The sequence below is a fragment of the Cryptotermes secundus genome, unplaced genomic scaffold, assembly GCF_002891405.2.
Source record: "Cryptotermes secundus unplaced genomic scaffold, Csec_1.0 scaffold541, whole genome shotgun sequence".
Lineage (NCBI taxonomy): Eukaryota > Metazoa > Arthropoda > Insecta > Blattodea > Kalotermitidae > Cryptotermes > Cryptotermes secundus.
In genome coordinates this window covers 274,673-289,042 of record NW_019735467.1, presented here as the reverse complement: position 1 = coordinate 289,042, position 14,370 = coordinate 274,673, and the positions used below count along the sequence as shown (strand labels likewise).

At 39.9% G+C, this 14,370-nt stretch overlaps 1 protein-coding gene across 3 annotated transcripts in view; it reads left to right on the top strand.

Moving 5' to 3' along the window:
- LOC111869334 (nipped-B-like protein A) overlaps positions 1-14,370 on the top strand; it is a 238,205-nt gene that overhangs the window by 191,105 nt on the left and 32,730 nt on the right. For all 3 annotated transcript variants that reach the window (XM_023860790.2, XM_023860789.2, XM_023860788.2), the window contains 3 exons: positions 6,345-6,411; positions 10,348-10,538; positions 13,483-13,797. In XM_023860790.2, coding sequence (XP_023716558.1) covers positions 6,345-6,411; positions 10,348-10,538; positions 13,483-13,797 — 573 coding nt within the window. The remainder of the gene's footprint in view (positions 1-6,344; positions 6,412-10,347; positions 10,539-13,482; positions 13,798-14,370) is intronic.

Genomic DNA, 14,370 nt, shown 5'->3' with positions numbered 1-14,370 from the left:
TCATGCCACAATAAATTGAATTAACTACATTACTTATTATAGCAAATTTTTGTCATCTTGAAGCTACTTTATGTTGTTCTTAGCATAACTTCTCTCACTGCTGTGCATTGGCCAATGTCAGCTGCTGTACTCATAAACTGCAGGGTGGCCAAAAAGTCATAGTACCCCTAATGAACTTATCATATATCCCATAGTACACTGTGAAACTCAGAATAGGTGTATGGCAGCACTGTCAGTTGTGTATGCTTGAAAGGCAGAGTTAAAATGTTATTGTGACTGGCTGATACAAGCAGCTATTTAGTTGAAGAGGTGTTAACAGCAAGTGTGTGGGTGCATGAGGTACCGCACAAGCCAAACAGTGGCCTAAGTGGTGACAGCATTCTGCAAATGATTTAACAAAGCATAACTTCAAAAAGCAATGTTGATAGACTGGGAGAAGTCTGCATTATCCCTTCAAAGTGTTAAGGATTGAATGCAGAGTGGATGAAGGAAAATGCATTTGATCATGTGTGCAGCTGTTTTTCCTTCGGTTGATTGTTCCTCCCAGAAATTGATGCAGATGAAGATCAGTGCAGCTTGATGTGGATTGGGCAGCAGAGCAAGATCACATGAAGAAAGCTTCAAATTTGAAATCATATCACCCAAAGTTCACATATGGACTTTCAGATGTTAATGTGAATTGATGCGGTGATACATGTAGTGCACTGCCAGACACTCCCGAATACTGCATCCTACTCACAGGTTCTCCTCACCGATGAATGTGCAATTTGTTGCAGTACCCACAACAGAAATGTTGTGTTTTCGGCTAAAGAGTTCTGTGTTTCACAGTGGAGTTGTAACGTAACCTGCCACATGTGATACTGTGGGCTGGTATGTGCACAAATGTTTGAGGTGCAGTTAATATCACAGCTTAGAGACAGAGGAATTATGGAAGATGTGTGGCTGCAGTGTGATGGAGTACCTGCACATTTCATCATCATTGTGCACAGTGTTTTGAACAAACAATGTTTGGGCCACTGGATTGGCTGTGGGTCACCAGCATGTCCCATCCCATTATCATAGTCATCACATAATCCTAATTTCACCACATGAGACAACTCTTTCTGGGGCATTATGAAGGGAGAAGTGGCCCCTCACAGCTGTCACAGCAGTGAGAACTTGTGCAGACTTGTGGAATAGGTATTCTCCAACATTACACCACAAATGCTTCAGTGCTCACTTTAAGAATTGAAATCAGTAGGTTACCACATACAGGTGTCCAGATGAGAGGTATCCAAAATAAAGTAATTATATCTCAGAAAGCATTTATTATACACAGTTATGGGTTACACCATTACAATGCACCATAGCTCAAGCGGTTAGTCACTGATTTCCCATCATGGCTGCCCGGGTTCGATCCCGGGAAACTATAAAAATGTCTCTCTGGGTATATAACTTTGTTAGTAAATTTCACTGTGTGCTTCCTTGATGCCATGACAAATATGCAAATGATACTCATTCCATGTTGCTTGAAGCATATTTGGTGTTACTGTAGCCACAGCGTCCCTTATGCAGGTTTCAGGTGTTGAAGGTCGTTGATCTTAACCTGGTAGACAATGTTCTTCACATAACCCCACAAGAAAAAATCCATTGGAATTAAATCTGGTAACCTAGGAAGCAGAGTGATTGGTCAACTGCTGCTGATCCATCTCCCAGCCATCTCTCTGCCCAGGTGATTCCTAACATGGTGTAAAAAATGTGACAGCACCCCATCTTGTTGAAGGATAGTTTGAGGTGGTAATTGGGGCAGCACATATCCACCATACCCAAGTACAAATGGCGGCATCACAGTCTTTTCTGAAAAGAACGGTCCAATCTGCTTGTTGTGCATTAAGCTGGCCCACACCTTCACTTTGGTGCTTCCTCTCTCCAGTTCACATGTGACATGGATTCTGACTGCCCCAAATCCTGCAGTTGTACCTGTTTATAACTCCATTGACATGGCACATCGCCTCATCTGAGAAGCACACTTGGCGTGTCTATCCTTTGTAACATGTCCAGAGCAAAGTTTGTGTGTGCTACTTGGTCACTCAGTTTTAGTGCAAGAATCATTTGAATCTTGTACACTCTTAGGTGGAGCCTTTTTCGTAGCACATCGTATACTGTTGGACGTGGAATTTGTATGTAACTGCAAGCTAGCAGCACAAATTGATTTGCACAGACTTCACTTGAGTGCCTTTCTAATGCAATTGTACATTTTCTTCAGGGGGCTGTGTCTTTCCAACAGATTGTACACATGAAAGACTACCTGTAGCCCTCAGTTTGTTGTCTCAGAACCGAATGCTTTTCTGTATAGGAGGTTGATGTCCATGTTGCATTCTAAAACAGTGCAGCTGTAAGAGATGGTAACTCTGCCAGCCACAACATGCAATGAACCTGTTCCTGTGGTGTTGACATCATTGCTGAGCTCACAGGTCACCAGCTGGCACATGTGCATAAGCCGGGTGTGAAAAAAGAGCTTTCAGAGTTTTCTTTTCCAATAACATAAACCAAATACATGAATGATAATTACTTTCTGAGATATAAATTCTTTATTTTGTGTACCTATCATTCAGACACCTTGTATTTATTGAGCACTAGGCACTGTGGAGTGCTGCACTAGTTGTGTGTTAAGTTATTTTCTTTTTGTATAAGAATTTTATACTATTCTTTATACATAATGTTTGAGCTTGAGCTTTATAGAATTAGTAAAGATAATCTGCATGTGAATGAAACATGTATTGACACCTGCAACTCCATATTCAAGACATTATATGAGCTCTATGCCAGATAGCAACACACAGACACCCAGTCATGTTATAAAAGCAGGATTAGGCACACTGAATGCTCATAATATCTACGTACACGGCCCAGTTAACAACAAAACTACTCTGGCAGTGTGGAGGAACCTACAACAAAAGGTACATACATGAGTATAAAAAGTAAACTAACATAAAAAAACACAAAATATAACAAATAATGTATAATAATATATCCTTTACATATTGCAGGTAACAAAACTGGTAATAACACTACATCAACATCCTTGTGATCTGCACAAATGACATGCATTAGTTCAGTTATAAACAACATCAATACTTATAAATCTAACAATAAAATTATGGAAANGCATCAAGAAATTTTATACAATTTTATAAAAAACTTTACATTCCCAGGAAACTGCTGTGTTTGTGAAATGTTCTATTTTGTGTACTATGTATTGTAGCATATAAGTGTACGTACTTTATGTCTAAACAACTTATGTGATGGTGGTTTCCTATTTGTAGTGATGTTTGCCCTCTGAAGGTCCACAGAGACCGAAACATGTAGGGGTGTTAGGTTTTCATGTAGTAAAAAACTTACAGGTCACATTGGACGGAGTGATTTATATTTGTATGGAAACATTATTTACACATCACAAATAATATCCATGCTACAAAGGGAATGCTGCACAAATAAATCCAAAACAAAGAGATAATCGCACAGCTATCTTTTAAACGAATGAACAACAAACACAAGGAAGGCATTTTCAAATTAATTCTTTTTGATTAAATTCAATCTATTTACTTAGGAAATATCACATTCACACGTGCCGCAAAATTTTGACATTCAGTGCAACAGTTTTAGCAAGATAGAAGACGCCTGATGATGGCCAGTATATGGCCAAACATGTAATGAGGAAGAAGGGTGACTAGAAAATAATTAGTTGCAATTAAGATGGAAATATATGCGAAATAAATGATATACAAGGTGGTTTATATATGACTGGGACTGATTTTTTTTTTTAACATAATTGCCAAACACTTACTTGCACATGTCAGTCTTTAACGTACTCCCCTCCGGAGTCAACATATTTCTTCCAACGTTATGGAAGGATCCTGATGCTCTTCTCAAAAAAGGCTTGTGGTTAGCGGCATGTCCACTCCCGAACTGTCTGGATGACGGTGGCGTCGTCCACAAACTGCATGCCTTGCAAGTCTGATTTCAGCCTTCCAAACAGGTAGAAATCACTTGGGGCCAAATAGGGACTGTACGGCGGATGTGTCAGAAGGTTCCATTTCAATTTCCAGAGGGTTTCCACTGTTATTTTGGCTGTATGGGGGCGTGCATTGCCTTGAAGGAAGGGTACGTGCTTTCCACCTGCCTTCCGCTTGGATCCGACCTTTTCCTTCACATCTGTTGCCAGGAGGTCTGAGTAATAAGCTGCATTGACTGTTCTGGCATCTCTCAGAAAGTCTACATGGATAACCCCCTGCCAGTCCCAGAAGAACATTGCTATCACTTTTACTGCTGAACGGCTCCTCTGCATTCTCTTGGGTTTGGGAGAACTGGTATGCCGCCACTCGCGTGATGATTGCTGGGACTCAGGAATGAAGTAGTGCACCCACATTTCATCAGTGGTCACTATAGACTTCAAAAATGCATCACCATCGCCTTCAAACTGCTGTAGGAGACGACTGGCAGCTTGCATGTGCACCATTTTTTCACGTCCATCAAAGTGCGTGGTACCCACCGAGCATTCACCTTGCGATAGTGCAGGTGGTATTTCACGATGTCGTCTACACTACCAACACTGATGGACAGCATTGCTCCAAGTTCCTTGATAGTGATGCGCCAATTCTCATGAGTAAGGGTGTCTGCACGATCAATGTTTGGCTCAGTGACGGATGTTCACGGCCGACAATCACGCGGTTCATTCTCCACACACTCTCTGCACTCTCTGAAGCGCTTACACCACTGAAACACCTGGGTCCGTGAGAGAGAGACTTCCCCATACTGTTGTTGGAGTCTGTGGTGAATTTCACCAGATGGGATGTTTTCTCCGAGGAATTTGATCACAATGTGTTATTCCACATTCCGTGATACCTTCTGTTCGCTCATCACTCTAGTAACTCCCAGACAGGACTGAACAGGTTCTAACCCGAACAGGAAGGAGGGTGGAGGTTGTGGCTTCACTCTCTCTCTAAAAATTTCAAATATTGATGTCTGCACATGTTTCTTCTTTGGCCTTTTCTCATCATAGATTCCTTTATAGCAATGAATTGCATTGTTTATCATTCAGCGAATTGTAAGGCTACGTTCAATATTGGGATCAACTTCCATAATGTGCTCTGACAAGGTTTCAACCATTCCAATAATTTGTTATTGTTATTCAGCTGTTAATTCTCATGCATGCACTTCAACACAGTCGTCGTCGTCTAAGTTGTCCTCCCATTCTTCATAAGCCTGTTGTTCATTTCTGTTAATAAGTGTTTCATTATCTAGTTCATTAGTGTTCGATTTGATGCACTCAATTACGTTGACAGAATCTAACTCATTGAAACATGGTTGCTGTCCAATTTCCACTATGTTATTAGTGACTTCAGCAAAATGAGTTTCAAAACCAATGAAATCATTTGCACAATGTGGTATGATATGTTTCCATACTGCCCTCTTATTGCTTGCCGTTAATTCATGCCAGGCTTCACCTATATTTTCGATAACGTTTCTGATGTAGCTCTTCCAAAATTCCGTTAAAGTAGTGCTCTCCCACCTCCTCTACTGATAGCTGTCAGAGCTCAAGAACGAACGACCCAAGCATAGGTACATTGATATACAGTGGGGAACCCCAGAAAAAAGAAATTGACCCCAGAAAAAAGAAATTGAAATATGTATCATATCGCATAACTTTAAAACCACACAAAAAGAGACTAGACTGTCTGAAGGGAATATACCGATCATTTATGTATTAAAAATAATTTTGTGTAATAATTTTTTGAGAATTTATTTTTATTTTGCTCAATTAAAATTTAGTTTGTTTTGAAATTTCCAATCTGGACTGATCGGAGCCGGGCTATGCGAGGTATTGCTCTATGTATATGTATTAATCTTATGTTCTTTTGTTGTATGCATGTGTGTGGCTAGAAACACTACACTGTAAGTGCACTTACAGTACCAGTGGGCATATATAATACTCTATCTGGAAATTTATATAAAATTTGCTATGAAATATCACACTTCCATCCATACACAGAGCGCTTTTCTGATCAGTTAGTGTGTACCCTAAGATTCTTCAATTTTTGGGTGACATTTGGTCTAGGACCAGTTTTGTTTATACTGTTTTGAAATTAACTGTAAGATGAAAATCCTGAGTAAAATCAACTCAACTCTCAGATTCCCTAGGCAGAACTGACAGACTCCAGTGTGTGAAACTGCCATACATTCCTTCATGGTTTGGAGCCCAGACATAGAAGCAGCATTGCATTCTTGCTTTACATGTATGTGGATTTCCAATAATTGATTGCATAGATTAATTATGATTAAATTGAAGGTATTTTTGTTTATAGGTCTTGAACAACATAGAATTATACCTGCAAGAAGAAGAGAGGCGAATGATAAAGCAAGACCAAGAATGTAAGTAAATGTTTGTTAAATTAATGTCATTTTGCAAAAGCCAAAGGAAACTCCTTTATGTGAGAAGTAACTACTTTAGGAGTTATTTTGGTGATTTAAGTTTAAGCAGGTTGTTGTGGGTATTGGTAATATTCTGGCGTATAGATCATTGCTAGGCAGTGACCACGAAACAGAGAACTAAGCAAAAGCTTCATAAAAACACAACATTACTGGAGCCATTTCTAGCATTGGTCTGCGCATCACAATTGAAGTACTGTAGGAAGCAGTGTTTTCTATAGGTCTGCTCCTGGGCTATATCACTTGACGAGCCAAGTTGAATTAGTTACCCCATGTGGAGGCGGGGTCGAATACCTCCACCGTAACCCTGCAAGTCATAGGAGGCAACAAAAATGGAAGTCTCAAAGGTGACAGTAAAATATGGTCGCAAGTCCCAAGGGACTAGGACCCGAGAAACATTGCACTGGCAAGGGCCAGCAGCATATACAAAAGACAGACCCATCCTCTCGTCAGAGAGGGTAGCCCACAGAAATAAGACTGCAACTGTCAAGAAGTAATAAATATCTGGTCATGAGCCCCAGGAGGGTGCTCGATACTAAGACTTACAGATCGTCAGTCGCAATATGACTTTGACTTGAATTAGTTAGTGCAGTGCAGTTGAATACAGTGGAGTGAAGTGAGTTGGTTGGTGAGCAGTCAGGCAGTTAAGAGGACTTCTGCAGTTCAGATGTCATGAGCGCTGTTGTTAGAATCTGTTAGCTGAGGCACAAGGATAGTTTGGGAACACAGTAAGGGGAACATCCACTTTGGAAGCCACTACCATGCAACAACCGGTAAAAACACAGGAAACTGAGAAGACTTAGTTTGTACTTTAGTGAACTTCAGAGCAGGATGCCTCTAAGGAAGACACCATGGTGGAAACTATCAGAGCACTTGTGGACTGATATGGGGACCAGCATCTAGCCATAGGTAGCCACCGACAGCCAAAGAAACAGACCCATGGCAATAGTGGGTCCCAGCGGAAATTGGCCTCGCCTGAGGACAGTTGACTTGTGCCATTCCTACACCATGCGAGGGACACAGTCATCAGAGACCAGGCTGGGTCAGTGCTGTACAAGGAGCCATGAGGCCTAGGAGTGCAGCTGTGTCTAGAAAGCAAGAGGGCATTCAGCAAGACCGTCAGGCAAACTTATGGACTGCAGGTTATGAAGCAAGCAGTTGAGATTTCCATCTTGTTTTGGGAAGTGAGTGACTGGACCTTGTGGAGGGGTCAGCCCCCTCTGAAACAAAAGAAGAAACCACTATCAGGTTAAGAGCCAGAGATGTAGGAGCATCAGCCACTCTCAGAACTTCTGCTTGCACCAACCAGAAAGGAAGCTTGGGTCGAGGTTAATGGTGGTACACCTGGACCGGCTTGGGCCTTAATCAAGGAGCCTTAAGGAGGGTGCAGCAGGAGCAGTTGGAGAATAATCACCACAAAATGTGAGCAAAAAAGAAGGAAGGCAAGACCAATCACTGATGTCACAAGCACAGCCCCTGGAAAAGAAGAAATAGCAGATGTCTGTAGGCTGTTTGGGAGAGCAGTGTGGCATATAGACCCACTGCTAGGCACCAACTGCAAAACAATGAGACCCCAACTTTGTAAATCCTCAGTATTGCTGGAGTTGTTGCTAGGCAGTGGCCTGCACGCAGCAGTGGATTTACTGTTGGTGAGTGGTGTTTTCTGTTGGGTCTACTCAAATGTTATATCACTCGACTGAGCAGGTTGAGTTAGTGCAGTGTAGTTGACCACAGTGAAGTAAAGTGAGTTGGTTGGTGAGTAGTCACGAGTGCTGCACTTCTGTTGTGATGCATTGCTGTTAGAAGCTGGTATCTGAGGCATGGGGATAGTATAGGAACCCAGAGTATGGGGAACATCCACCATTGGAAGCTACTACCAGGCAATGATTGGTGAGGACACAGCATCCTGAGAAGACTTAGTGCATGCTGTAGTGAACTTCAGGTGTGTGAATTGGTGATAGTGCTATGGTTACTTGTATTTACGGTCTGTAAGTGTTCAGTAAATCCAATTAGCAATCTAAACCCTGTCTATAGTTACTCATACACATGACAATATTTTGTTGTGGGCACATGAAGTGTAGTTAGTGTATTTCATGAAATGTGATGCAAAAATTTTTTTCCTCTTCAAACACGCATGTAGAATGTTTAGTAAAACTGTGTCAAGAGCTATATCTGAAAGCAACAGGATAACCTAAGTGGACACTTAACTGGCCTGTGTAGGTAACATGAGGGCAGTACACTTATATTACTGCTTGAATTCACGTCTCCCTGAGTAGCATAACACATATTTGAGTAGACTGTCTCTGTATATGCCTCCTATTTTATATGAAGGGCTGGTCACGGTAGCCGAGCAGTCTAAGGCATGCACTGTCTTCGCTCACTCAGAAGCCGGGATCATGGGTTCAAATCCCACTCAGGACATGGATGTTTGTGTGTGTATTTCTGTGTTTGTCTACAGGTAGAGGCCTTGCGACGAGCTGATCACTCGCCCAAGGAGTCCTACCGTGTGTGTAAGATCTAGAAAAACTGAAGTGAACGGAGTTCATGGAGGTAGGCCTAGGCCCACTGGGCTGTAGTGCCAAGGGAAATATTTTATATGAAGTGTATTTAGAAAAAAATAATATGGCCATTTGTGGTGGTGGAGTATATTTATGCCTGAAGCCATTACTCACCTCAGTAGTAGACACTGCTAGGAAGTTAAAGAGGAGTATATTAGATATGAATTGAAACTCCACTGGAAGACATATTTTTGCAGAAGGTTTGTGTAGAATGGTGTGAACTTGTTTTAATTTGTCCCCCGAGACTAGTTAGCATCATTATTTCTTAGGCATGAAAGTGCTTTATTCAGTTACAGATCTATTCTTTCCTGACATTCCCTTAATTAGTGATGCAGTACTCATGAGTTCTTTAGCAGTGATGTTATAACCTAAATATATATGAATTGCATTGCCTTCTGTGTGAGTGTGCATGTGTAAGACAAACCTGTAAATGTTTATTTCTTCTAAATAATTCCATTCCAAGTTTTATTTCTTCCAATAAAGGATGGCTTTGTCTGGAATTAGCCTGTATCAAATAGGATTCCTCTATTAATATTTCAGTTTACTGTTCATTTCAGTGGGCAGTTCTCTGGGTTTTGTATATATGTAGTTTGTATGGGGGAGAAATGTATCAAATGATGGAAATCATAAAAGGTGGAAAATTTTGTAGATAATGGTGGTTAGATTTACCATGTCAAATTCTTACTATATCTAAAATTGATTTCATTGAAGGACAAAATATTGATATGTTTGTGGTCTGGATTTTCAGTTTGTCTTGTTTAATTTCCCGATAATTGTGTTTCTTTTTGTATATATTTTTCCCTTTGTCTTGTGTACTAGACCATTAAAATATGAGATATCTCCAGAATGCCAAAGCATCCTAATGCATTAAAGAGACATTGTACCTTTCCCAAGATTATTCAGTCTTTTATATTGAAAGTAGGATAGCCATAGCTCTAGAAATTTACATTGGATTTCTGTTGATGTGGAAGCTTAAGGAGGTAGTCAGAAATTTGTGGTTTTTGGACTTTGTCCATCATCCAGTAGTCCAGTGTTCATTCGAAAGAACTCAAACCTATGACAGCTGTCAAGCAATCAATAACTTCCTGTGACACTCTGATGTAGCTAGAACATCTTGCAAGCACAACATACAGGTTTCCATTGGTGACTGGTGACGCCTATAGATGTCATGGCCATTATGATAGACAGTACCACATGAACCACTTGACTGGTTCATTAGTATCAGTGAGGTATATAGACCTCATAAAATGAAACTCTGCAGGCAGAATGTGACACTTGATTACCCATCAACTAATTTTAATCATGAACTAATAAATTTCAGGGGCCAAATTATCAAAACAGGAGAATCTGAAGGAAATGGGGGATGTATCATCAGGAATGGCAAGCACAGTTATTCAGTTGTACCTGAAAGAAATTCTTGAGTCTTTTCTTCATCCAAATGTTGGTGTTCGGCAAGCGGCCCTCAAAGTTATCCAACTGATCTTACAGCAGGGTTTGGTTCATCCTGTACAGGTAAGATTTAGGCAAGTGTGAATGTCTTGCATTGCAGACTTCTGGTTTGCATGCTGAACAGTAACCATTTGTCTGCTTGTAAACACTATAGTCATAGGTACAAGAGTTTTATTTTCTGTGTCCTGTCATATCATGTAGAAGCAAAAATTGTACTGAGTCCTTGATCTGAGGCATTGTAAAGTCTTATATAAAAAGATCTTAATAACTGAATATAAGAGTGGCATATTACTTTGAATCCCTGCAGACAGGGTCTTCTTTGAGATTCTGAGAGTCACTTGGCTGATCACTAAGTTCTCCAAATGGTCGTTAACATACTCACAAGAACCTTCCACTAAATTCTGTCTTGACCAGTTGAATCCTTTCCACAGTACATGCTCTTTATTTCCAATTAATGTTAATTTCACTCTCCAAATCTTTTCCTTTCACCTTCACATTTTGTGCCTTATAAGTTTCCGTTTTCAGCTGCTTTTACTACGTGTCTCATCTTCACTCAGTATTTAATTTTCTCCAGCCGCCTCTGGTTTAACTCTTGTTTAAATATTCTTCTAAGCACTTTGTTCTCAAACACTCCCAGCTCACAAGCATAAATCATTAAATATATCTTCTCCTTAGTTTTATAATAATTTGTTAGGTTGAAAAATGTTATGCTTCTCTTAATAGGTGGTGTTTCCATTGTTGTCAGTCTTCATACAGCTGGTTTTCTCATGTTGACTCCTTCTAAAATCATTTCTGATATGGTCCCTTCTTGAAGAGCCTGCCAGTGGCCTAAGAAATTTCACTTATTCAACCTTGAATATTTTTCTTTTTACCAAAGTATATTTTTGGATCCAAACATTAATGTCAGTTTAGCTGTGATTTTGTGGGACTTAAGTTGTATAATGTTAGGCATGTTCTTTCCAGAATGTCTTCTTATGGTTTCACTTAGCTTACAAAAGTTACTGATTATATTACCCATTTGTAAGTCTCCCATGTTAGATATTGTGTAGGCAAGGTAGCTTAATGTTTGTGCCTGCTCAATAATTTGACCATCTGTTAGAATCTTTGATGTTATAACTTCTTCCCTTTCATTGTTATGGATTTTGTCTAAGCAACAGACATAGTTGTGCCAACCCACCCAGGTACACATAGTACTGCATGGTGGTAGTTCACAGTGGTGACTCGAGTACGTAAAAAATTCTTCACCACTCTAATTGGAGAAATTATTCGGGCAAATCATTCTGGCAGTCCTGCACAGTCAAATCATTCAGATGCACACAGATACTGTACAATGGCAGTTAACAGTGACAACTGTTCATTGCCCTCATTGACAAAGTAATTCAGGTGTATCATATCAACACCACCATGCATCCAACCCACCCTCATAAGTGTAGGCACTTCATGGTGGCAGTTTGCAACCGTGGATGTGAGTAAGTTTGAAAACTATTTCCAACTGGCATCAAAGAAGTGATATGATGTAGGTACACCTGTTGTATGGTTTTGGCAAACCGATTTACATGAATCATTACTTCAGTGAGAGTAGTGACAAGTTTTTAAATCACTCATAGTCATCGTGTTCTTACACTACTCAGCTCATACATGGATCTTGGTAAGCTGGCTGTTCAGCATTGCCAAACTGATGTGCCTGAGTCATTTCTTCAGTGAGAGCGGCAACTAGCTTTACAACCTTCTCATAGCCAACGTTGTGAACTGCCACTGTACACCTGGGTCAATTGAAGGTGCAGTGTTGCTGAACTGATTAACCTCAGTCTCTTTGTCATTGGAAACTGTAGTCATCTTTTAACGTATTCACAACTGCTGTTGTGTACTGTCATTGTGCAGTGTCTGTGTGCACCTGGGTATATTTGCTGTACAGTATTGCCAGACTAATTCAGCTTTATAATTTCTTCGACATGATGTAGGCTTCTGTTGCTGTGTCTCACCGTCAGATGTTTTCACAATTAGCACCACACTTTCTATGCCATTAAGTCACATGGGAACATGATACCACAATTTCACCAATAACGTCAGTAAGCTATTGATGAATTTTGGCTGAAGTTTGACCACTTTATGATTTCTACTCAAGACCGGTTTTCTAATCCACTCTACAATGCCTTTGCATGTTTAGATGATTTAATTGCATTATTGTCATACACTAATGTTGCTGCTCATTTTGTATGTTCTACATTTCTTGCTAATTAATGACAGACCTTGTAACCTTAACTTCCACTCACACTTGTATATAAAGCCTTAAGTGGCATAATTTATAGGATATTGTGTAACATTTTATGATTTATTATACTGTAGATTGATGGATCCTACAGTAAGTCAGCTTATAATTTATGGCTAACAAATATGATGGTAAGTTAAAGTCTTTCCTTGTGTGAAATTTCTTGTTTCCTATAGCCACTTTGAATTCTTGATTCCAGGTCCATAGCCAGTATTTTATTTTATTCTTCTTTGTGCCTTTGTGCCTAGGCTTTTGTAATGTAGTTTTTTATGTGTTATCCCATTATCTTTCCCCATCAGTTGTAACTTTTGAAGCAAATGTACCTTATATTGAGGGTTTTCTTCTCAGCAGTTTGTTTTCAGACACTCACAGTCTTCCTTCATCTCTTACAGTGAGAGATAAAGTTTGTAAATTTTAATTTTCCAGATAAAAGGAAGGTTACATGTCCACATGTTTCACCTTCAAAACTAAAATGGACTTTGCTAGCATGTGGTATTGAGATTTTACACTAGCTGAATTTCATTTTGGTTTCTTCTGGCCCAGAGGGAGCTCATGTTGAAATATTCTGAGTTTTAAATTCATCCAGTTTGGATCACACTAAGGTGGAAATTGTACTTCCCAGTAACCACAAAATAGTTATGGAAGTTACGTGTGTTATGTTATATGTGTGTCTGCAGACTTGCACATGCTGTTTCTTTAGATTGGAGTGTAATTTTTTGTGTGTTGTTTATATTGCAGATTGTGCCATACCTGATATGCATGAGTACAGATGTGGAGAAAGTTGTAAGTCATAGTGCTGACAAACAGCTACAAGATATTGAGAAAAAGTATCCAGGTTTTATTCATATGAAGTCCCAGTCAGGGATCAGACTGTCTTACAAACTGCAGAAAATTCTACAGTCAGATAGTTCAGGGATTGTCCGTGGCTACAGGGTCCGGGAGGGGGAGTTTCCTGGTGCCCTGAATGGATTTCTGTACTCAATTTTGAGAAACACAAAGCAACAAAGGAGAGCTCTAGTTTTGTCAGTCCTCAAGCAGTTTGATGAACAAGTGGTAAGTTACAAGATTTACTAGAGTTTACGTATTTGCAGTGATGAATGGATGAGGGGTGGGCCATAATAATCTGGCCCATACACCGCGACCATCAATGTTCTGTTGTGCTGTATTTGCAGTGATGTCAAGTCATGTTGGTTGTTACTTGAATTAACCCAGCTTGCTTGCACAACCACTTTTCCTTTTTCATTTCAGAACCTCAGATGTGGAATTAAAATCCCAAATTATGTTATTACTGTACCTTCAGTTCACAATAAACTGTACATTGAAAGATTTGGATAATATATCACCAGTCATGAGGAATCACTATACGTATTTGTGTACCGTGAGAACCTCTTTTCTGATACTGACTTTGAAGGGGAGCAGGGTGCACATTCTATGAGGGGATTGTCATTTTTTAACACATAGCTTGACATTCAAGTATTGATGATGATTCATTGCATTCGAGTATGGTGCATGTAGTAATGCACATCCAATTTTCATTTTCAGTTGTGTGCCACTTCAGGTAGTACGTAGATATTTAATGTTTGTAGTCATGTGAATGTTGCCTCAGTGTGTCAGTTGAGTTACAAG